The sequence below is a fragment of the Xyrauchen texanus genome, chromosome 8 (genome assembly GCF_025860055.1).
Source record: "Xyrauchen texanus isolate HMW12.3.18 chromosome 8, RBS_HiC_50CHRs, whole genome shotgun sequence".
In the NCBI taxonomy this organism is placed as follows: domain Eukaryota; kingdom Metazoa; phylum Chordata; class Actinopteri; order Cypriniformes; family Catostomidae; genus Xyrauchen; species Xyrauchen texanus.
This window is the reverse complement of record NC_068283.1, coordinates 47,484,792-47,509,823: the sequence shown is the minus strand read 5'-3', so window position 1 is coordinate 47,509,823 and position 25,032 is coordinate 47,484,792. Positions and strand designations below refer to the sequence as shown.

At 40.9% G+C, this 25,032-nt stretch overlaps 3 protein-coding genes and 1 non-coding gene across 4 annotated transcripts; all 4 read left to right on the top strand.

The window, feature by feature from the left end:
- Positions 1-1,817: 1,817 nt before the first annotated feature.
- pick1 (protein interacting with prkca 1) lies at positions 1,818-10,645 on the top strand. Its single transcript, XM_052132978.1, has 13 exons — positions 1,818-1,961; positions 2,111-2,213; positions 2,301-2,412; positions 2,487-2,615; positions 2,705-2,771; positions 2,889-2,978; positions 3,201-3,254; positions 3,356-3,418; positions 4,421-4,554; positions 6,076-6,168; positions 6,258-6,308; positions 8,333-8,477; positions 8,552-10,645. The coding sequence occupies exons 2-13, from the start codon at positions 2,173-2,175 to the stop codon at positions 8,791-8,793; spliced, it is 1,221 nt and encodes a 406-aa protein (XP_051988938.1). The 5' UTR covers positions 1,818-1,961; positions 2,111-2,172; the 3' UTR covers positions 8,794-10,645.
- Positions 10,646-11,266: 621 nt separating this feature from the next.
- trnar-ccu (transfer RNA arginine (anticodon CCU)) lies at positions 11,267-11,339 on the top strand. The gene has a single exon. It is a non-coding gene; the product is annotated as a tRNA-Arg (tRNA).
- Positions 11,279-18,606, top strand: plbd1a (phospholipase B domain containing 1a). The gene is made up of 11 exons (XM_052132959.1): positions 11,279-11,578; positions 13,281-13,503; positions 13,686-13,769; positions 13,900-14,038; positions 14,445-14,585; positions 15,467-15,611; positions 15,720-15,920; positions 16,715-16,855; positions 17,019-17,204; positions 17,698-17,804; positions 17,899-18,606. The coding sequence occupies exons 1-11, from the start codon at positions 11,512-11,514 to the stop codon at positions 18,073-18,075; spliced, it is 1,611 nt and encodes a 536-aa protein (XP_051988919.1). The 5' UTR covers positions 11,279-11,511; the 3' UTR covers positions 18,076-18,606.
- Positions 18,607-18,982: 376 nt separating this feature from the next.
- On the top strand, positions 18,983-25,015 carry LOC127648351 (tumor necrosis factor receptor superfamily member 13C-like). The gene is made up of 4 exons (XM_052133013.1): positions 18,983-19,993; positions 20,149-20,325; positions 22,091-24,488; positions 24,921-25,015. Exons 1-3 carry the CDS (start codon positions 19,894-19,896, stop codon positions 22,321-22,323), a joined length of 510 nt encoding a protein of 169 aa, XP_051988973.1. The 5' UTR covers positions 18,983-19,893; the 3' UTR covers positions 22,324-24,488; positions 24,921-25,015.
- Positions 25,016-25,032: the final 17 nt, after the last annotated feature.

Genomic DNA, 25,032 nt, shown 5'->3' with positions numbered 1-25,032 from the left:
TGGATGAGTAAGTTTAGTTTTAATTAGCTGATATGCTATTTTATATATATATATAAACATGTACGTATTTTACTAGTGGGACTGTTTCCAGACTTGCCAGCCAGGATTCAGAGTTTTGAAATGTGTCTTAATAGGCAAGTTTTGGTCACATTTCAATGTTTCAGCTAAAGCAGGTATTTAAATTGTATGATATAAATATGTATTGATATAAAAATATGAATGTTTAGATTATATTTTATCTAGTGTTTATGCTGCTTCATTATCATCAAAGCTTGTGCTTGCAAATATGTGTTCAGGTTAAATGAGTAAAATGCACTTTAAATATGCCCATATTATAAAATCAGCATCTTATGATTTCTAAAGGATCATGTGACACTGAAGACTGCAGTAATGATGCTGAACATTCAGCTTTGATCACAAAATGCATTTTACAATATATTTAAATGGAAAACTGATCTTTTAAATTGTAAAATGAGTTCACACAATGTTTTTACTGTATTTTGGATCACATAAATCCAGTCTCTCTGAGCAGAGGAGACTTTTAAATGGTAGTGTAGGTCTAAAATTAAGTGAAGTCTATGTAAAGAATGTATAGTCAGATTACTTTTAACTTTATTTTGATCATTAAGACTCCTCACATTCATACAGTCACATTCCTCATTGATAGGCCCAGGGGAGGGGTCTTTTGTCTCCTCAGGTGTGGATTACAATCAATATTCATGATAGTTCACGCCTCCTCGCATATGACCTTTCTAACACTAAAAGAGTCTTACAAAAGTTAAAGTACTATATTGTTTTGTATGAATGAGTGATCAGGATGATTTTCACATCATTTTGTAGCAAAAACTCAAGGCTACAAGATCCAGTTCTCAAAAGTCTTGTGGACAAATGGTTAGTATGTGTTATATGGCCTTGTTTCAATGACGTCAAAAACCATGCATAAACGTTATTTTCTCAAAAATACAAACATGTACACACATATTGCTCACATATTATTGTAGCCCAGTTTCTGCTGAATACAGTGTTATCAGACTTTAGCCATTAATATGTTTTTAAGCAACTGAAAAAAAGCACAAATGTCAAGGCATATCAAAACTTCTCCAGGGTCCAAGAGACCCTCAGACCCCAGAGGGTTAGGGATAGTTCACCCAAAAAGGAAATTTCTTTTTTACTCATGCCATCCCATATGTATGACTTTATTTCATCTGCTGAACACAAATGAAGAAGATCTATTTTGGTCCATACAATGCAAGTGAATGGGTGCGAACATTTTAAAGCTCAAGAAATCACAAGTCAGCAAAAGTAATCAACAAGATTCCAGTGTTGAAATAAATTTCAGAAGCAGTGTAGTAGTTGTGGATGAAAATACTACCCCCCGCACAAAACAATGACAGATATTGATCTGTTTCTCAGCCACCTATCATATCACTTCAGTAGTTGAATCCATATCTTCAGAAGTCTTATAAATTACTTTTAACTTTGATTTGTGTTTTGCCAAAGAAAGGAAGTCATACACAACTGGGGTGGCATGAGGGTGAGTAAATGATGAGATTTTTCATTTTTGGGTGAACTACCTCTTTAAAGTGGTAGCTCAGCCATAATTTAATATTCTGTACTCTTTTAATTGGATACTTTTCTTACTCCTACTCAAGTAATTATTTATGTTAGTACTTGTACTTCTACTTGAGTACAGTTTTGTCTAATCTACCCACCTCTGGTCATTAATATTGTTTATATTGGCCACAACATTGTCGCTGCACACTCCAGTCCAGCAGGTGTCGCTAATGAGACAATAGTTTCCCAACCGTCAATAAACACGAAGAAGACACTCGAGCCGCTGCAGACTGTTGTTTAGATTAAACTGATGAATTTATCCCTATTCATCGTAAAATAATACTTTTATTAAACATTAGTTCACATGTTAACGCGTCTTTGAGCTTTAACAACTCACCGACCGAGCGGTAAGAGAGAAACCTTCATAAACTGTTTGTTTTATTATTATCTGATGAACACCTGTAGCCAAAATAATAATATGTGAATAATGTCAGTAATGATGAGCATCTGTATATGAGTAAATATGAGTATTGAAGAGTGTGTGTTTCTGTTTCAGTGTGTGAATGAAGACAGTTTGAACATCTGATTCACATTGAACACACACGATTAGAGCTGATAATGTTCACAGATATGGACTATGAGCTGCAGGAGGACAAACTGTGAGTTTAATTACAGGTCATATACTGCAATAGAGACGAGTGAGAGGTCAGTTATTGTGGTAATCCTATTGTGTTTGTGTTTTTCAGTGGTATTCCTACAGTTCCTGGAACAGTGACTCTGAAGAAAGATGCACAGAACCTGATTGGGATCAGTATTGGGGGCGGAGCTCAGTTCTGTCCGTGTCTCTACATCGTGCAGGTGACACTGTCAGATGCTTTTTAATGAATGAGATTGATTAAAGTTGTTCACATTGATGCCTGTGTGTGTGTCAGGTGTTTGATAACACTCCAGCAGCTCTAGATGGCACACTGGCAGCAGGCGATGAGATCACTGGAGTCAACAATAAACCAGTGAAAGGAAAAACTAAAGTTGAAGTGGCCAAGATGATCCAGGCAGTGCAGGTCAACATCAACACACTCTTATTGCAGATGTTTAAAGCATTGTGTAGGACAGTGTTGTTATTGTTTTTGAATGTGTGTTTGACTTGTAGAGTGAAGTTGTGATCCAGTATAATAAACTGCAGGCCGATCCGAAGCAGGGCAAATCTCTGGACATCGGTAAAATCGATACACTTCACCTGTATTTACTCTAGATGAAGTGTGATTTAGACAGTTAGCAGCTGTAGAGTGCTTGTGTTCATCATGGGTTCACTGATGAATCATCTTGTGTGTCAGTTCTGAAGAAGGTGAAGCATCGTCTGGTGGAGAACATGAGTTCAGGAACAGCAGACGCTCTGGGACTCAGTAGAGCAATTCTGTGCAACGGTCAGAATACACACTAAAACACACACACACTTGCATACACACTAAAACACACACATACATTCACTCTCTCACACAAACACATACACACACAATCTCACACATGTGTATACACACACACACACACACACACACACACACACAGTCTTTTTAAAGAGTCAGTGTAAAGAATGAATATGTGTGTCCAAACAATGTACACAGTATATAACGCATGTGTGTGTTTAGATGGTCTGGTGAAGAGACTGGAGGAACTGGAGAAAACTGGAGAACTTTATAAAGGTGATTCAAACTGCTCATAAACCTCATGCTGGATTGCACACATTAATCAAAGTGATTGAACATAAACCTAATTAAACTGACGTGTATGTGTGTTTGTTTAGGACTGATGGAACACACTAAACAGCTGCTCAGAGCTTTCTATGAACTCTCTCAAACTCACAGAGGTGAGACTCACTCATACACACATCCTCACACACTCATACACACACTCACATGCACACACATGCTCTCTTGCCCTCACGCACTCACTCACACACACACTCATACACACACGCACACACATGCTCTCTCACTCACACACACACTCATACACACACGCACACACATGCTCTCTCACTCACACACACACTCATACACGTACACGCACTCACATGCTCTCACACACACGCACGCACTCACACACGCACGCACTCACTCACACGCACTCACATGCTCTCTCACACACACGCACTCACACACACGCACGCACGCACTCACTCACACGCACTCACATGGTCTCTCACACACAAACTCACACGAACTCACATGCTCACTCGTTCACACACTCATACACACACGCATGCACACACACACACACTTTAGATGATTGTTAGTGGTGTGAGGTATATTGAAAAATCATAATATATTCCTGATGATCTTACTGGCAACATCATGAATAAAGAGTGTGTCATTACTTTCACAAGAGCGTTAATGCTGACATTTAAATTGGGGATGCACCTGATTCATTTGCAGAATCCAATTTTAACAAATGTTCACTTCATTTGAGGAATTATGCAAAAAATGTACTTAGAGGTACAAAAGCTATTTTATTGTTGTGGCAATAAATCAACTGTTGCACTCTGATCTCTGTCTTAATTCAAACGTTGTAATGCAGCAATTAATGTGCTACTGGCTCTTTAAAATGAATCGCTTTGTATAAAAACATCTGCGAAATGAATGAATGAATGTAAGTCATTCCTGTTGAACATGAACACATTACAGGCCAAGATTTTAGAGAGCCACAAAGGATAAAGATTTAAAAAAGAGACTCCAGTCAGGTCTCCTAAGCAACCAAATTGTCCCATCACATGTTGAGATGTATCATTTAAAAAGCTGAAATATATTTCAAGTGTTTTTCAGCTATATGATCAAGCTGTGATGTGTGCTCTTGTGTTTGATTGTCTCAGCGTTTGGGGACGTGTTCTCTGTCATCGGTGTTCGTGAGCCGCAGGCTGCCGCCAGTGAAGCTTTCGTGAAGTTTGCAGAAGCTCATCGAAACATGGAGAAATTCGGCATTCAGCTGCTGAAGACCATTAAACCTGTAAGAGCCTTGATATATAAAGCGTGCATATTCTTATTGAGACTAACTTTAATATCACTGAACGTGCAAAGCAAACTAAACATACAGTGTGCTGTAAAACAATCAAAACTCTACACCTTGTGTAAAAATAGAGGTGGGTAAAAATATAGATTTTCCGATTAATCGTGATCTTCATTTGCGCAATCTCGATATCGATTTTTAAACCCCAAGATCGAGCTTTCACTCAATGTGCAACCCTCCAAGCATTTGCAACCAAATTTTGCGCAATGCGACTGCAGTGATCATATTTGATCCTTTCAACAGCAGCTTGTCCAAAGACGAGACCCACGTGAACCATTTGTCATTGAAAACAGTCTCCTTTAATGCCGTTTCTGTTCTTTACATTCAGTTGTTCATCAAAAACAACTATAATGATTTAAACAGATGAGTTAAAGCCATTCAAGTCCCCCCTCGTTAACATGCGCTCATTTAAAGGCTCTGTTTTTTGTTAAAGGTGCAGTACGTAAGATTCAGATACGCTTGTTATTAGTGACACCTGTGGCTGATAAGTGAACTGCAGCAGCTATCTGTTGCTAATGCTAGTGCACACACTCTGACAAAACAATGACGTAACATACAAAGAGGCTGAACGGGATTCACCAGCATCATGCTGACAGATGAGGTAGCAGAATTAAAATTACAGTTATGATTGTTTTACTACAAACTTTGAGACTAAACTAAAACTACATATCAGCTAACAGCATACTGATAGACACATACAGCTACATACTACTGAACTACACCAGATGGTTTACTGTTGCACTATTGTATGTTTTGTATGTCATATGTTGTACTACGATCAATAAACCAGTGTATTAGCTTAAATGTATCCTGTATACCTGACTTTTAGTATAAAGAGAAGATCACACAGATCAATCCTTACGGCACTATATTTCACATGCTTTGCAGTTATGTAAGTTTACCTGTCCTATAAGAAGAACAGCAATTCAGGGTCGGTTTTGATCCCCAAAACCAAACGATGGTCGACCCAGGTATCAGATGCCCTGTCGATGTTCACTCTAGTTTTCGCTCGACCACGATAACGTTCCCACTTAGCCTGACGGGATTCAGTGGATAAATGTTTGTTTGGTTTACTCAGAGTTTGTAGGAGTCGTGTTGTGCTGGATTCATCTCTAAATGATAACGTTATCTAGTGTTGCAGTTTGTTGTCGCTGTTGAATAGCGGAAGAGAAGCGCTGAGACTCTCGGGAGCATAAACGTCACATCCTTTGGATTGTCCCGGCAAAGCGACCCGCTCCCCTCACATGAGAATCAGTCTACAGGCTTTAATAGGCAACCTAAGGAGTCCGGGAAGGGCTCATTATTTAAATTGCGTTACAAGCCGTTCATTATAACAGACATTATAACAGAAATAAACCCATATTGATTCGGGAAATCTGTATCAGTACCAGCCCTACGTATAACATCTCATTTAATAAGAATAAAAGGTAATAACCTAATCCTCTGTGTGTGTTTCTTCAGATGCTGCATGATTTAAACACGTATCTCCACAAAGCCATTCCTGACACCAAACTCACCATCCGCAAATACCTGGACGTCAAGTTTGAGTATCTGGTACGAAACTTCATTCAATGTTTAACCAGAAGCATTAACTCTGTCAGTTAAAATTAGGGTTATATTGATGATGTTTATTGTGTGTTCAGTCGTACTGTCTGAAGGTGAAGGAGATGGATGATGAAGAGTACAGCTGTATCGTGAGTTCAATCATTTACTCATCATATATCATTAAACAAATCCCCATTTAAACCTTTTAATTCCTGTTTGAGTATAAATGACATTTTACCTTGAGTCATAATGAAAACATTGTATTTGCCTTGCATGGATTGACTCGATTTGAATGATTCGGTTTGATTTAAATAACTCGATTTTGAGCTTTTTCATCCTCCATTCAATAAAAGCAGAGCTGATGTGTGAAATCTCTATTAAACACACACACAGACTGTTTTATTTGCCTCCACTGTTTCTGGATTAGTAATGCAGCATATCATGAGGGTCTATGAGGGGATTTTATCAATATTTTGGACGATCATGCAGAAAGCAGCAAGTGTCATGAGACTTCTGTGTTCAAGCTGAAATGTCAAACTTCTGTCACGGATGTTAAATCACAATGCACCCTTCGTTTCCAGCTTATAATGTAATACATGTCATTCTATACAATAATAATGTACGGTCATTAACAGCATCTTCATAATGATTCATAAAGTCAAACCTGATATTTGCCCAACTTATTGAACTATGATTGGGTGATTTTCACGCTCAAGGAAACTTTGAAATGACAAAAATGAAATTATATTTTGCACATTATTTTTTTTAGGACATTTTTAATTTTTTCTTGACAGTTTTGCTCCCAATTCTTATTACCGCAATGCAGAAAAAAATCTAATAAAATTGAATTATTTATACATAATAATAAAATAATATTGTCTAATGCATTTCAATAAATATATTTGAATATCTATTATATATTTAGTATAAGTATTATATAACAATAAAATAAAAATCATTGTACAACATCATATGTTTTACTGTAATACGGGAACAAAAAATTACTGTTCTGTAAATAAAAATTCACATTTGAAAATAATGGGAAAAGTAAAACTTCCACACAGGGATGGATTACCGACCGGCCAATGGGGCCAGTGCCCAGGGGCCCATGACTACCAGGGGGGGCCCATGACTACCAGGGGGGGCCCATGACTACCATTTGTGTCCTTGACTACCAGGGGGGCCCTTGACTACCATTTGCGTCCTTGACTACCAGGGGGGCCCATGACTACCAGGGGAGGCCCTTGACTACCATTTGCGTCCTTGACTACCGGGGGGGTCCCATGATTACCAGGGGAGGCCCTTGACTACCATTTGCACCCTTGACTACCGGAGGGGCCCATGACTACCATTTGCGTTCTTGACTACCAGGGGGGCCCATGACTACCAGGGGAGGTCCTTGACAACCATTTGCGTCCTTGACTACCAGGGGAGGCCCTTGACTACCATTTGCGTCCTTGACTACCAGGGGGCCCATGACTACCAGGGGAGGTCCTTGACAACCATTTGCGTCCTTGACTACCAGGGGGGGCCCTTGACTACCATTTGCGTCCTTGACTACCAGGGGAGGCCCTTGACTACCATTTGCGTCCTTGACTACCAGGGGGCCCATGACTACCAGGGGAGGCCCTTGACTACCATTTGCGTCCTTGACTACCAGGGGAGGTCCTTGACAACCATTTGCGTCCTTGACTACCAGGGGGGGCCCTTGACTACCGGGGGGGCCCATGACTACCAGGGGGGCCCATGACTACCAGGGGAGGCCCTTGACTACCATTTGCGTCCTTGACTACCAGGGGGGGGCCCATGACTACCAGGGTGGGCCCACGACTGAACAACGAACACACCCCAACAACATTTGGGTGGAGGGTGCCATTGGAGATAATTGGCCCCGGGGCCTTTGCAAGTCATAATCCGTTTCTGCATCCTGACATGTTACGGCAATGAGAATTGGGGGTAAAATGAGCTCAAGTGTCCTGAAAATAATGTCTCAATTATATTTGATTATTATGACTTATAATTTATAATAAACTTATAATTTCAAATTTTTTGTGTTGACTTGGGGTTAAATATGAGCAGGGTATTTTCTTGACATGTTTCATGAGATTCGTCCTATTATTTACGAAAAGAGATTTTATTGCTGTTAAATGTATTTCTCTGTGCGTGTTTTCAGGCATTGGGCGACCCATTGTACCGTGTTAGCACCGGTAACTATGAGTACCGCTTGATTCTGCGCTGTCGACAGGAAGCTCGCGTGCGCTTCGCTAAAATGCGCAAAGACGTTCTGGAGAAAATCGAACTCTTGGACCAGAAACACGGTGCGTTCGGTTTCATTTATGGTGTGTTTTTAATACAGTATGTATAACCTCACTGAGTCTCTCTTTCTCTTTAGTTCAGGACATTGTGTTCCAGCTGCAGCGCTTCGTTTCTGGTATGTCTCATTACTATGACGACTGTTACGCCGTCCTGAAGGAGGCGGACGTGTTCCCGATCGAGGTGGATCTGTCCAAAACCATGTTGAACTACGGCGGACAGAACCTGTCGTATGAGGATGACGACGAGGAGGAGGAGAGCAGAGAGGAAGAGTCCAGCCAGAAGGAGAACGGAGCGGAGAAACTCATCGACGATGAATGAGGGAATTGTCTTTAAATGAAGATCAATATCGAGTTTTAATTAGTCGTTTGTTTTCATTAACACTTGAGTTCTACCAAAGCACCTATTTAATGTTATAAGTTTATTTATTTCTCTAACGATGTGCTGTTCAAAACACTGACAGCCAATCACGATCTCAGACCCCAGTCAATCGGAGAGCACCTTTTGCTTGTCATGGTAACACTGTTGCATTAATATGGGTTTTACTGTTACTGTGGTGACGCACCTTTGGTGCAGGCGATTTGATTTTAAAAGTTTCACAATAAATCTTTGCGTTGTTTTGTTTGCATTTAAAACGTTTCAATTGAAGGGACCTAAAGAAGAACGCATTAATGAAGCCGACTGGCCGCTTAAACATGTTTTTGCACAACTTTTGCTTTATTTACTGCTTATTTGCCACTTAAACACTGGATGACTGGAATAGTTTTGTTTGGGGAAATATAATCTTTTGTGGTATTTTCTGGATTACGTTTAAATTGTGGGTCATTTTGAGAACGCTGTGAAAATGGGTTGATGTACTCCTAAGATATAAATATGTTGAAGGGACGAAAAACTTTTATTATTTAGACTAAAAAGCTTTGTAAAGAGGCAATGCTTGTAAAATGTGTTTTGTGTGAGTGATAATATAAATCAGATTTTATTTACATTGAGAAATGAGTCTAATTGAAAGGTGTTAATTGTTGTAAGGCTGATCTTACACAGATGGGTGGAAAGTATCATTGTGATGTTTGTAGGGGTTTTACTTCCTAAATTATTCACAGTGCTCTTGTGACTGACACAAGTTCAGTCCTGAGGGCATTCGTTGGCATTTTTACTTTTTAAAGCAAAGTATGAAATCTAATTAACCAGTCAAAGGTCTGTGCCATTTTTAATGTTGGCTTGACAAACAAGCTTTGTTTAGGGTTGTTACAAAATCCCTAAACCGGGACCAAAATGATCAATTGTGCTGTAACTCCTAGAGCTTTCGAGCTACATCCACCATACTTGGTACAGACCTTCAGACTGGTCTGTCTCGCTTCTTTGTATCTTTTTTAATTGATCGGAATAGTGGTTTTCACACAGCGGAAGACCAAATACGTGAAAAATCCCATAGATGAACTATACATTGACAGAGTGTTCAAACTGGCCAATGGGATGCTCCGTAATTCAAACTCCATCTGTTAAAATATCCAAATGTAAACATCAGTCCTGCTTAAAAACCCATTTTAGTTACATTCTCTAGTCAAAATCACTAACTATTGTCCATTTTATGCCATTGACCCATTGGTAACCAAAACCCCTACGTTAGTCACTTTGGCACTTGTCAATGGGATTTGCCCTTTTTGGAGGCTTTAAAAATGTTGAGCTCATGAAAACAGTGTAAGCCTGTTTGGACCGTCTTAGACAGTCTTAACTGGTTCCAAATTGGTATGGATGTTCTGTTATTGGCACTGGTTGGTAAGCTGGTATTTTTTTATAGGTAGACAAGCTAAAACCAGCATGAAAGTGCCCGAATCAAACGTTCCACTGGTAGCAAAATGATGGTCGTCTTAACTGGTTTTCACTGGCCATTTAATCTGGTCACCAACCACATAACTGGATCACTTTGCTGGTCTTAACTGGTGTATAGATATGTTGATTTAATGGTGTATGACACATGGTTTGCTGGCCTTAGTTTAGATCCAATTTGGATAATCCAAGCCTGGTCAGGCCACTCAGATTTATGGTTTAAAGTGATTTTAGGCCCTTTTCAGACTGAAAGACCATTTTAACCCATTTTAAAGACTAGCTAACAATCTTGGGCTGGTTTAACCCTTTTTTTTCTAGCTGGTGAAACGTGTATTATGGATGGATTATAAGCATTTTAATGTAACCTATATATGTATGGTACAAATATGCATTAAATGGCATATTTCAATGTGTTTAACTGGTTTTCACTGGTCGTTTAAGCTGGTCACCAACCGCATAACCGGTTCGCTTTGCTGGTCTTAACAGGTGTATAAATATAAATGTTTAATGGTATATGACAAATAGTGAGCGGTCTTAGTATTCAAGTCTGGTCAGGACGGTCTGACTGCTGGTTTTAGTTGGATTCAAAGCTTTTAAGGCTGGAAGACCATCTTAAGCAATCTAGAGACTAGCTAACCATATTCTTATGTATTTAATAACAAAAAAATCAAATAATCTGCCACAACTCCATGAAGGCGGAATAAATATGGATTAGTCAAAGAAACATGGAAAATACACATGACTGCTAAATCTTTTTCACTTTAATCAAACTAAAATATCAGTGGACGTTATTTTGGTACAATCATGTCGACTTGAGTTTTAAGGATATTTTGAAACTTTAAATTACATTTCTGAATTATGAGTAGTGTTTTCTTCCGCATAGAGCGGCTGAAGAGGTCATGTGACTCTGTACTGATTTCTCATTGGAGCGTTAATAAATGTCTCCGCCCACCTAGAATTGCAACGTGCCCCAGTGGCCTAATGGATAAGGCACTGGCCTCCTAAGCCAGGGATTGTGGGTTCGAGTCCCATCTGGGGTGAAGATTGATTTTTCTTTCTGGAGAGTGTTTTCAGCGTGTCAGTGGCGTCTTTATCAACTCTTAAACTCGCGTGCGTGGAGCGGGTTTCATGGATGTTGTTTAGTCACGAGGAATCTCATTCCTGACGGATTTTACACTTTAATTTCGGTTTCTGAACGGCCGCGACATAAACATGACAAACAACAACTTTTGTGTTTTTATTCTCGCCTGTTGTGTTGCAGGATCGGTGAGAGGCGACAGTAAGTAACATTCACTTGATTAAACATTGACTTTAATAATGCGCTCGTGCCTCATTCAAACAGACATGTTTGAAGTAAAAGCATAACTTCAGTGTATATTTGTTTGTGTTTATATGCATGCAGTGCAACACCTGTTGTGCTTTGGCTTTATTCCAAGCATGGAGGTTTAAGTTAAGGTCGTTTAATCCATAATAATGATCATTAACAAACTGGAAAAGCACGTGATCTTCGACAGATTAAATTACACCCGAAGTAAATCTGAAATCTGATACTTTGGTTACTTTAGGATGAATCTAAGAGATAAAGTTGCAAATACAGAGAAGTTCAAGTTTATTTCTTTCAGAGGTGTTTGCTAGAATAAAAGCATTGTTGTGTTGAAAAAGTAACAAATGACTATCTACTAATTACATCTTCTACAGTGTAATAATTACTCTGGCTGAAAAGTAATTGCATTACTAATTACTTTCTAAAACCCTGATGAACAATACAAAGATAGACATGAAACTGTTCCTTTAATTCTTTCAAATAAATCATATACAAATAAATCATATACAATCTAATTAATTATTCATGAACTGGCCAAAGAATTTAAAGGAGCAGCGTTAAATTAGAAAACATATTAGATGTTACATTTCTATTTTACATGCACATTTGTTTTATAGAGAATTGTTCTATACAGTATTTAACACAATTACATCAGAACTAACTGTAATTAAATTACTGAAAAATGCAGATTAATCCCTTTTGTCAATGAAAAAGTAAATAATTACTAACTACTAATTACATCATCTTCTGTGTAATTAATTACTTTAATAATAACTCTGTCATTACTTATTAGTATTTACTTTCTAAACCCTGATCAGCCTCGACCAGATGAAAAATACAAGGATGGACATAAAACTGTTCTTTTAATTCTTTCAACTACATCATATAAAATCTAATTAATTATTCATGAACTGGCCAAAGAATTTAAAGGGGCGGCGTTAAATTAGAAAACATATATTAGATGTTACATTTCTATTTTACATGCACATTTGTTTTATAGAGAATTGTTCTATACAGTATTTAACACAATTATATCAGAAGTAACTGTAATTAAATTACTGAAAATGTAGAGTAATCCCTTACTTTGCCAATGAGAAAGTAATTTAATAACAGTAATTAATTACACCCAACACTGAGTACATGATATAATAAACATTGCATTTTTAGCATGCATGTTCTCTAGTACCTTATAAAGCGCTTTTCATTTAAATGTCTGGATGAAACTTTAAGAAGGAAGTGCACATTAAAGCTCATGAATAAAACATTTGTCTGGCATAATAAGAGGAACAGAAAACCCTTTGCGACCCTGAATCGATCAAGCAATGTCTAATGTAGAATCAACATTAAACCCAATTAAAGTCTCCGACTGAAGCAGATTGGAGTGTTTTATTGTCTCGTGGATAAACGGTCCGTACGGTCTCTTCAGCTAAATGTGCACAAGTTTGAGTTGTGTTTTACGTCTTCATATCCTCATAAAGGTTCCTCATGTGGTTAAAAACAGCAGAAGTCGCTTTAAGGAAGTAGATCACATTTAAATATGATGTTCAAACTTTGTGGTTGATGATTATTCTTAGTTCTCTATATGTTGATTGGAGACACACATAGACACTCTGCACATGACACACATTAACATCATTGCTCCGTGTGTTTGATCCAGAGCTGTTGAAGGCGTCGGCGTACTGGGACTCGACCCATAAGACCGTTGTTCTGAAGCAAGGTGCTCTGGACCCGCAGAGCGACGCTTACGGTTACTATAACGACACGCTCCTCTCCACGGGCTGGGGTGTGCTGGAGATCCGGGCCGGATATGGACAGACGCCAGAAAAGGACGAGGTCACCATGTTTATGGCGGGATATCTGGAGGGCTTCCTCACTGCGCCGTACGTCTGCTGATTGTCTCTGAACCCTTTAAACCTCTTAAAACCCTTTAAAACCCAACGTCTGAGCCGGAGTACTTCAGATGTTGTTCAAAAGGGGTCACATTTTCAGCCCTGTTGTTTGAGATTAATAACAGTGTGTGTGTGTGTGTGTGTGTGTGTGTGTGTGTGTGTGTGTGTTTTAGAGAGATTTTTGATCATTACGACAACATGTACCCGCAGCTGATCGCAAACCCTAAAACGCTGGTGGCAGTGAAGCGCTTCATGGCGTGAGTATTTCTCTTCTTCGTTGTGAACGTCAACTCTCGCCTGCAGTTCCAGCTGCATGAACGCTTTCCGTTCCCCAATTCACGTGCATCCTGTATCGGGTTTTGATGGTTAATTATGTGTGTTTGGCAGTAAGCAGGACATGTGGACTCGTCGTATGGTGAAGCGGAACGGTTCTGATCCGCTCTGGATTCACACCGGACTGATTCTGGCGCAGCTGGACGGACTTCAGGCCGGAGTGGCCGAATGGGCCAAACAACAGGGGAAGAAGGTGAACGGTTTACGCTTATCGTTGCGTTTGTTCATTTGTTTGTTCATCCTAAAGGCAGAAACGTACTCTTCCAGCTACACAAGCTCAATTTATCCGTTGTTGCGTTCCGAAATGTGTCGGTCTGCTGTACGTAACAATTCATTGCATTCTCAGTGTTGCCACAGGGGGCGCTAAAGCGAGATTAGTGGTTATTCGTTATTAACGGTCCACGTCTATGGCGAGTTTCTCTCTCAAGTCGATTACTGTCATGGTGGAACGGTTTAAACATAACATTACCGTTAAGATTGAAAGGAAGAAGGGAGGTTTCGAATGGTTTTCTTTAGATTGTGAGAGACTCGTTTAGAGCATCGTTCCACCATCTTTGAACATAATGCGATTTGTTTAATGTCTTCTTCGCTCTCTGCAGCCTCTGTCACAGTTTGCCGTTCAGTTTCTGAATGCTGTTGGCGATCTGTTGGATCTGATTCCAGCACTGGTGCCCAGGCCGAGATCCAGCTTGAGTCAATATGAAGCTCCACCTATGGGCCACTGCTCTGCGCTTATAAAGGTACTGAACCCATTCACATAGTCGTGTAATTATTAAACTGCATGAGGCTAAGATTGAACGAATAACACTTTGTCTGAGAGTGCTTCAGAGTGAAGGGGCGACACTCTGTAGCGCAGTGCATGAGTGATACGCTGATACGCTCATTGTGAAAGAAGAAAGTTCCGCAGGTTGATACATTTGCAGAATTCCAAACGTTTGGAACTGCTACAAGTTATTATTCAAATACCATAAACAAATACACGACAGTGATTTGAAATGAGGAATATTGATATATAAACTGTCAATCATGCATGTTTACGGCACTTTCAGTTTCCCGCCAAAATAAAAGTGACAGAAATGTCCAATCAAACCAGTCTAATCCTCCAAATATGAATAGCAGTTCAGTGTTGTATTATAGTCATAAACTTGATACGGTCTCCTTAGCAACCAAATTGGCCCGGTTGCTAGGGAGGCTAGAGTCACATGGGGTAACCTCCTCGTGGTCGCTATAATGTGGTTCTCGCTCTCGGTGGGGCGTGTGGTGAGTTGTGCGTGGATGCCGCGGAGAATAGCGTGAATCCTCCACATGCGCTACGTCTCCACGGTAACACGCTCCTTAAGTCACGTGATAAGATGCGCGGATTGACGGTCTCAGACGCGGAGGCAACTGAGATTCGTCCTCCACCACCCGGATTGAGTCACTACACCACCACGAGGACTCGGAGCGCATTGGGAATTGGGCATCCCAGATTGGGAGAAAAGGGGAGAAACGTTTAAGTTCATGCATTTAACATTTTGAGTCTACTTCACTACATATATATTGCCATATCGCCCAATTGTACATAACTTCATTAGTCAATCAGCCGATCATTCAGTCCATCAGTTCTGTATGTGTGTTTCAGATGTTGCCCGGTTTTGAGAATCTGTTGTTCGCTCACTCCAGCTGGTACACGTACGCCGCTACAATGCGCATCTACAAACACTGGGACTTTAAACTGATCGACCCGCACACGGCCACTGGAAAAGTGTCCTTCAGCAGCTACCCTGGTACACACGTCACACAAACACTCACTGTTTCACTGCAGTGTTCATGTTGTGTTCATGTTGTGTTCATGTTGTGTTCATGTTGTGTTCATATTGTGTGGGACTGCGCAGGGTTTCTGGTGTCTCTGGATGATTTCTATCTTCTGGGCAGCGGTCTGATGATGACTCAAACCACTAATAACGTCTTCAACACGTCACTTTACTCTCTCATCACTCCTGCCAGTCTGTTCGCATGGCAGCGGGTTCGACTGGCAAACGTGCTGGCAGACACCGGAGATCAGTGGGCGAAGATCTTCTCTCAATACAACTCCGGTGAGCAGCAACATTCAGTGATGCATATGATTTAGACTCTTATTTTTGGATGTCATCTGTTTTGTAGGTATTGTGCATCAATTTAACAAAGTTACACACTGCCATTATATATTAATATTATTTTCCACTTTTAATGAGTTAATCTTTTAACCAGCATCAGTCCTGATCATAACTACCAAATATTTATACATGTTCTGGGTTTTAACCCTTTACATGCCAGTTTGTTTATATAATACCACTGTTGTTTTACAAACACGCACACACATTTGCACGCACTTGCGCACGCACATTCGCACACACATTCGCACGCACTTGCGCACACGCACGCACATTCGCACGCACTTGCGCACACGCACGCACATTCGCACGCACTTGCGCACACGCACGCACATTCGCACGCACTTGCGCACACACATTCGCACGCACTTGCGCACACATTCGCACGCACTTGCGCACACACATTCGCACGCACTTGCGCACACACATTCGCACGCACTTGCGCACATGCACACACATTCGCACGCACTTGCGCACACGCACGCACTTGGGCACACGCACACACATTCGCACGCACTTGCGCACACACATCCGCACGCACTTGCGCACACGCACACACATTCACATGCACTTGCACACACACACACACACACACACATCATGTATTCAGTTGTCCTGCAGGTCTCTATAATACAGTAAACAGTGAATAGGGAAAAGCTTGTATTTGCTCCGTAGGACAAACATGAGATAAATGGCGCCATCTGGTGGAAAATATTTTTTGTGTGTGTCTCTGTCAGGCACGTATAATAACCAGTATATGGTTGTGGACGTCAGTAAAGTGAGTCTGGGCAGCAGTCTGGATGATGGGGCGCTCACTGTAGTGGAACAGATCCCAGGACTGGTGGAGTATTCGGATCAAACACAGACGCTGAGGAGAGGTGACACACACACACACACACACACACACACACACACACTCGCAGGCACCTCAATCAAAACATCTCATTCTGGTTACTGTGAAATAACATGTCTGAAGAATACAAATGTAAGTGGGCTAAACATGTTCCTGCTTGTACTGTAGTACTTGTGTGTGATCTGTAGGTTACTGGCCGTCCTATAACGTGCCGTTTCACCGCAAGATTTACTCTCGGAGCGGATACGAGAAGATGTGGAAAGCGTACGGCGATGATTTCTCCTATGACCTTTGCCCCCGCGCCAAGATCTTCCGTCGAGATCAGTCGTCCGTGAGCAACCTGACCTCCCTCAAGCACATCATGAGATACAACGGTAACCATAGCAACAACCCCATGACCTCTGTACAGTTCAGTACACGTTTACTAGTCATTACAAGCTGTTTATTAGAGCTTATATTCTGGGTTCAACACCGGTTCAGCTCAGTCCACAGCTTCTGTGGTGTAGTGTTGATTACCACCAAAAAATATTTCCGACTTGTCCCTCCTTTTCATAAAAATGGCGGCTCCAGTGAGACACTTCCAATGCAAGTCAATGGGGTTTAATCTGTACACATTAAAATACTCACTGATTCATAAGTATAGACACAAGATGTAAACAATATGTGTGTTAACATGATTTCAGTGCCATAAAATCACTTAATAATCACATCTGTGGAAAGATGACAATTTTTTTAACCCTTTAAAAACTTCCCCATTGACTTCCATTGTAAGTGCATCACTGGAACCTCGAGTTTATATAGTGTGTGTGTGTGATATAATGCCTTTCTGATCACACACATCAATCACTCCTCCTGTCAATCATTCAGATTATAAGAATGATCCATATTCGAAGGGTGACCCCTGTAAATCCATCTGTTGCCGTAACGACCTGCGTGAGGAGCACGCCAGTCCTGGAGGATGTTACGACACTAAGGTCAGATCCACAACCCCAAAACAACTTAAACTCTCATTAACTGACAGTCCTGCAGTGCCACTGAAACTGCTGGTTCCTCTTGTTCTCTGTGCAGGTGACGGATCTTCACATGGCTCAGGGGTTCGTAGCGGAGGCCTTGAACGGTCCGACCACAGAGGGGGGACTTCCCATGTTCTCCTGGGAGAAGTTTAACAGCACGTCTCATCAGGGTCTTCCTCGACTGTATAACTTCAGCTTCATCAGTATGCAGCCGCAGCTGTTCATCCCATGATGCTCCACCAGAGGGAGACAGTGAGCGGAGAACACGGATCTCATTTCCTCTTTCATTTTCTGTCCAATATCCACTTCAGTCTGCCGCCGGAGTCCATCTGAACTCTTCAATCTGTCCCGGAGCCATTACACCTGCTCCAAAGTCTGTTCTGGTCTCTTCTGCTTGATAATGCTCAGTAGATTCATTCAGTCATGTTCAATCCAGTCGGTGTTAATGAACAAGAGCCGATGATCAAGCCCTCCTCACTTATTCTCCAGATGTAATCATGCAGAAACTGATTCTGTGAAATATTTCTCACAACACAATCAAGCACAAGTTGCTCTGAATGAATGTTGCTTTAATGGTCCTTCTGTGAGTCTCAGGGAACGAGGATGAAAATGACTCTTTCTGTCTGTCCGTACTCGAGCCTTTGCTCTTTATTTACTCATGATCATGCTCTTGTTTGTTGATGCACGCTGCTTGTGATCATCTGTTAGTGTTGACCAATAAAACGAGCAAGATGTCCTGTTGATCTTCTGGTCTTTATTTGATACAGTTTCACCCGTTTAATGTGTTTTTCTGCCCTGAGCAAGAGAAGATCAGTCACGATATTTCATATGTAAGAGATCTTGTGACTGATGAAGGAGAAACACTGAAAACATGTATCCAGCTGACGCCATCTCCTGGTGAGTGAAGACTCGGGATGGAGATCTAAGAAACCGGTTCCTTAAAGGGATAGTTCATTCAAAAATGATCATCATTTACTCACCCTCATGTCATCCCAGGTGTGTTTGACTTGCTTTCCGCAGAACATAAATGAAGATTTTTAGAGGAATATTTCAGATCTGTAGGTCCATACAATGCAAGTGAATGGTGACCAGAACTTTGAAACTCCAAAAAGCACATAAAAGCAGCATAAAAGTGATCCATACATCTCCAGTGGTGTAATCCATGTCTTCAGAGGTCATATGATAGGTGTGGGTGAGAAACAGATCAATATTTAGGTCCTTTTGTTTACTATAAATTGTCCTCCCTGTCTAGTAGGTGGCGATATGTGTGAAGAATGTGAATTACCAAAAACAAAAGAAGACGAATGTAAAAGTGAAAGTGAAGATTTATAGTAAAAAAAAAAACAATTGAAGTATTAAATATTGAACTGTTTCTCACCCACACCTTTTCTATCACTTCTGAAGACATGGATTACACCACTGGAGTCTTATGGATTACTTTTATGCTGCATTTATGTACTTTTTGGAGCTTCAAAGTTCTGGTCAACATTCACGTGCATTGAATGGACCTACAGAGCTGAAATATTCTACTAAAATCCGGGATGGCATGAGGGTGAGTAAATGATCCTTTATGGGGGGAAATATCCCTTTAACTGCACGTTGTCATAGCAACCATATAGTGATTACTCGGATTGGGAATATTCCAGGTGTAATTTCAGATCAATCGACAGCATTTGTGCCAGAATGATGATTACACCAAAACATTATTTAGATAATCCCTCCATTTCTTTAGCAACGAACCGTTCACTTATTCTCATCGATTAGTTTTCTGCCTTCAGGTGTGTGTTTACTTGTGATTTTACGTTTGGTTTCATATATTGGGGCAGTTGTGTTGAGGTTGAGCCTGCAACCTTCCAGTAACCTCCGTCTGAAACAATACACACAGCATTTGAAATGAAGCTCAAACACGTGTCGTGTCTCTCTATCTCTTTGGTGTGTCTCTGGAGACCGTGATTCACTCTTTCCTCATCACAAAAGAAGAAGTGAAAGTTTCTGTCTCTTCCTGTCAGTGTCGTTCTCTCAGTCTTGTATCAGGTCTTCAGTGGTTGTGATGGAGAGGAGGTCATGTTCTTCAGGTTCTGTGTGGGACTCTCTGCTCAAGCTCTGTATCTCTCAGCAATCCCTGGAGCGGACCCCTTCACACGGCACCAGTGAGTAAACGCCAGTACTTGCCCTTTATAATGTTCCTTATTAGCTCAGAAGTGCCCAAAGCTCTCTAAAACCATCAGACTAGTCCAGACCGCTCATGTGTGTGTGTGTGTGTGTGTGTGTGTGTGTGTGTGTGTGTGTGTGTGTGTGTGTGCAGAAGCTCCTCCGCCGGTTCTGAAGCCCGTGTTCAACACCAGAGGTCCAGAAGAGTCCTGGTCTGCCGTCAGTCCCATCGTGTGGATCTGTGTTGGGCTGGTCTTGAGCGGTTCGGTTCTGGTGCTGCTGTTCTGGTTCATCATCTACAGACATCACAACAGGACCTCACAGAACACAGGTGAGACTCAAGAACATGTAGACTTGATCATTAGAATTACTAAAGGCAATATGAGCATTCTTAGATATTTAAAACAGCATTTGCTGTTGCTTCATTTATAAATCAGTTTTCCAATTGAGGACGTCCCTGAATGTCCATAAAAGAGGGATTTAGCTCACTTCTGGGAACAATATTGTGTGTGTTTGGGGTCTTCAGGGATGCACCCATTACCCATGCCTCCGTCTCACACACACACATAAACGCACTCACACACTCTCTCTCTCTCTCTCTCTCTCTCTCACACTCACTCACTCACTCTCACACACACACACACACACATACGCCGGTCTGCAGCTCTCAGAGGAAGAACACAACGACACTCTTGTGTTAAATTTAACTCAACAGTTTTAGTGTTGTTAAGAGGCCGATGAGTTCACAAGAGGACAAATCTGATCTAATTTGACAGCGTTGTGTTTCATACTGTTGCTGTTCTCTTTGTGTATTTATCTGCCATAATTCAAGGCAACTCTGTCTGACTCTTGTCTTACACTTGAGCAATATTAAAAGCGTTACTGACAGTGAGCAAACACGAGTGTGAGCTTCGCTGGTTTCTGGAGCGTTCGCTTTAGTTTCACGTCAGTAAACTCAGCTGTGAAATCTGAAGCATAGTTAGTATGAGTCAGAAGAATATGCTGGAACAAGCTGATTTAAATGAGACAATTCCTTCTCATATCGTATCAGAGTCAACAATAAGAACATCTTTCCGTTGGCTGATTTGACCTGAAGTGAAACTCTGAGGCTGTCAAAGCATTCCTCTGACCCATCCAGCCCAACCAAACACACTGATTCAACCAATGGCTTGAGTTTGAGGTGGGACGTTCTGTGTGTTCGACCAATAGCAGATGAGGGGAGTTTTAAATCATTGTGTTGTCGTGACAACAGTTCCATAGACTCGCACTGATGGAATGTTCAAAACAGCCAACGGAATGCTCATGACTTTCAAAAATTCAAATGTAAACAAACCCACAAAAGGCAAAGTCATTCCGCTGTCGGCCATCTTTGGACCGCTCTCAGCAGAGCTCCTGTCTTCTTGAATGGAGAGAGACCAAAATCTCAAAATCAGCAATCAAATCTGACCTCACATCTCGCTAAAAAACAACATTTCCCCGGCTTGTATATCTAATGCTCATGCTTGTTCTAGAGTTGATTGACAGGCGATGTCTGTATCTAAAAGGTGATTGGCTCTTTTAACTTTAAGGCGGGACTTCCTTTCTACATTTGTTGACTGTTGAACTCGTTCCAATTTCTCCCTTCATTTTAATAGAAGTGGCCCGTCTCTGCTGAATAATCTCTATAAAGACCTCTAATCTGCTTTAAATCTCTCTCTCTCTCTCTCTGTGTGTGTGTATATATATATAGAGAGAGAGTATATGACCTCTACTTGTAATTTTGTTTTACTTTTAGACAAGGATTTATCAAGCCAACTGTTTGGTGGCACTTGTGGTGCATAAAAGACACATTTCAGCTTCAACAGTGAAAGTACAGGTCCTTTATTCTCTCTAGTTTTCCCTATGCTGGTCCAGACTGGTTTATGTTGGGTAGTTCTGGTTTGGTGCTGTCTCTGTTGGTCGATGGTTTCTGGTTAAGATGGTGTAAAGCCAGGTGTGGACACCAGCACACCAGAAACACCATGTTGACCAGGTAAAGCAACGATGATTTGAGGGAGTTTCTGCCGAGGGAAAGCAGCGTTTGATTTATGTGTTGGTTTATTCTTGCATGTGTCCAGCTGGTGAGAAGGACTCGACGCCTCATGCCACGGAAGCAGTACATCAGGAAGAGGAAGTGCTCTCTCCCTGGCTGCACCTCAACGGAAAGACACAGGAAGTGCCAGTCTTTGAGGGGCCGTGTGGGCGGAGTATGTGTAATGGGAGGGCGGAGCATGGACTGCCACTTCCTGCGACAGAACTGGGAGACTCCGCCCTCGTCACCACCAAAACTGGACAACCTGTAGACGTCTGAATAAAAATATCATCTGATGGTAAATAATAAACATCCGAACGGCAACCAAATATGTGCAAACTTCAAATTTTAGCCCTTGTGCGATCTTCGGGACATTTTTGCCTTTTTCATTTTTGCTTTTTCGATAATTTTGGCTGTTAATACCAACGGCATATATTTTGCCAAAGGTGTGTATTTTGGTGTAATTTTGATATTTCAGCCTCAGTTCCTATAATACATCTATAACACATCTATAACACACTGTGTACACACAATAGTTTCACTCGGGACCTTCAGGACAAAAATGTCCCCATTGAAACTGCAATATTTGATCCCAGTGCCATTAAAGCATAAATTAATTATATGATATTATACTTTCATTACGGAGCCCTGACTTTAAAATGTACATTTTAAATATTTTCCACCAGATGGCGCCATTTTCCTCATGTTTATCCTGTGGAGCAAATACAAGCTTTTCCCCTATTCACTGTTTACTGTATTATAGAGGTGTGTGTGTGTGTGTGTGTGTGTGTGTGTGTGTGTGTGTATTCTCTGTTTACTGTATTATAGAGACCTGCAGGACAACTGAATACATGATGCAGATATAAGTGTGTATCTATATAATTTCCCCTTGGCATTTAGTATATGGAAAATTATACATTTTTTGTGTTTCATTATGTAAACAAACTGGCATTTAAAGGGTTAAAATCCTGAAAATGAATATTTGGTGAAAATGATCAGGACTGATGTTGGTTAAAGTCAGTGAAAGTGGAAAATAATATTAATATATCATATTATTATGGCAGATGTTTTGGCGTGGACAATGCTCTCCTCTAAGCACCTTTGAGTAACTCTGTTAAAGTGACGCACAAAGGGTTAAAAACTGGGTAGAAATATTGATTTATCTCTTTAATCCTGATCTTGTTCTTTACAGATCACTTCAGAGTTGTTGTGTTTATATCTACTGTATGGTTTTGATATTGTCATAATGTGAAATTTAGAAGTCTCCCTGAATAATTAAAGCACTGAAAGATAATGTCTTTATATGTGAGCTAAATGAACATTACACCGGACGTTTGCACACATTAAACTGTGTTTATATCTGAAATCAGGCCATCGATACCCGCAATATTCAGTTATATATATTGAGTTCAGCTATATGCATATTGATTGTCATGTGTATAATAGTTTATTTACAGTTATAGATCATCATATGGGATGAATTCAGTTTGAAATGTCACTATTTGTTACTTTAAAGTCACAAACATGAAAAATAATAACAGTCTCTGAAGAGAGATTTTCTGCTGACTGATAAAATGATATATTCTGTTTTTAAGATGTTCAGAAACAGTGTCATGTGTTTATAATGTATATTCCTGTATTTGATAAATAAAACATTCTGAGTAATACAATACAGTTTGTCTCTTCATATATTGGTAAGAAAAGAGTGTTTATGAAGTCATATTGCACAAAAGACACATACAAAATAAAATCATCATATTGGCTCAATGAATATCAAATATGATTTACACAAAAACACCATGAAGGATTCTTAAAGGGACAGTTGCACCACAAATGAATGTTCTGCCGTCATTCACTCGTTACAGACCTGCATGACGGTCTCAGTCACCATTCACTTTAATTGCGTCTTCTGTCCTCACAGTGTAAGTCAATAGTGACTGGGACAGTCATTCAACATGAAGGTGTGTTACGGTGTGTCTGTGTGTGTTACAGGTGTGTGTGTCTTACGAGTGTGTGTGTTACGGTTGTGTCTGTTGTGTTACAGGTGTGTGTGTGTGTGTTACGGGGGTGTGTGTGTTACGTGTGTGTGTATGTGTGTTACAGGTTTGTGTGCTACAGATGTGTGTGTGTTACAGGTGTGTGTGTGTTCCGGGTGTGTGTTACAGGTGTGTGTGTGTGTTACGGATGTGTGTGTGTGTGTGTGTGTGCTACAGATGTGTGTGTGTGTGTTACAGGTGTTTGTGTGTTACGGGTGTGTGTGTTACAGATGTGTGTGTGTGTGTGTTACGGGTGTGTGTGTGTTACGGGTTTGTGTGTTACAGGTGTGTGTGTTACGGGTTTGTGTGTTACAGGTGTGTGTGTGTTACAGGTGTGCGTGTGTTACGGGTGTGCGTGTGTTACGGGTGTGCGTGTGTTACGGGTATGTGCGTGTGTGTTACGGGTATGTATGCAGTGTTACGGTATGTGCGTAGTGTTACGGTGTGTGTGTGTTACTGGTGTGTGTGTGTGTTACAGGTGTACTGCAGTGTGTTACGGGTGTGTGTGTGTTACGGGTGTGTGCGTAGTGTTACGGTTCTGCATGGTGTTACTGGTGTGTGTGCAGTGTTACGGTGTATGCGTGTTACGGTTCTCATGGTGTTACTGGTGTGTGTGTGTTACAGGTGTGTGCATGTGTTACAGTTCTATGTGTTACGGTGTGTGTGTTACAGGTGTGTGTGTGTTACGGTGTGTGTGTGTTACAGTTATGTGTGGTGTTACAGTGCGTGTGTTACAGGTGTGTGGTGTTACGGGTGTGTGTGCGTGTTACAGGTGTGTGTGTTACAGGTGTGTGTGTGTTACGGGTGTGTGCGTGTGTTACGGTTCTGCGTGTGTTACAGGTGCGTGTGTTACGGATGTGTGCGTGTGTTACGGGTGTGTGTGTGTTACGGGTGTGCGTGTGTGTTACGGGTGTGCGCGTGTGTTACGGGTGTGCTGCGTGTGTTACGGGTG

Coding starts and splice junctions, on each gene's coding strand:
- pick1 (XM_052132978.1), top strand. CDS start 2,173: ATGTTCACAGATATGGACTATGAGCTGCAGGAGGACAAACT. Junction 2,979..3,200: donor TAGAGCAATTCTGTGCAACG/GTCAGAATACAC, acceptor GTGTGTGTTTAG/ATGGTCTGGTGAAGAGACTG. Junction 3,255..3,355: donor AACTGGAGAACTTTATAAAG/GTGATTCAAACT, acceptor GTGTTTGTTTAG/GACTGATGGAACACACTAAA.
- plbd1a (XM_052132959.1), top strand. CDS start 11,512: ATGACAAACAACAACTTTTGTGTTTTTATTCTCGCCTGTTGTGTTGCA. Junction 15,921..16,714: donor CTTCTCTCAATACAACTCCG/GTGAGCAGCAAC, acceptor TGTCTCTGTCAG/GCACGTATAATAACCAGTAT. Junction 17,205..17,697: donor GCACATCATGAGATACAACG/GTAACCATAGCA, acceptor TCAATCATTCAG/ATTATAAGAATGATCCATAT.
- LOC127648351 (XM_052133013.1), top strand. CDS start 19,894: ATGGAGAGGAGGTCATGTTCTTCAGGTTCTGTGTGGGACTCTCTGCTC. Junction 19,994..20,148: donor GACCCCTTCACACGGCACCA/GTGAGTAAACGC, acceptor GTGTGTGTGCAG/AAGCTCCTCCGCCGGTTCTG. Junction 20,326..22,090: donor CAGGACCTCACAGAACACAG/GTGAGACTCAAG, acceptor GCATGTGTCCAG/CTGGTGAGAAGGACTCGACG.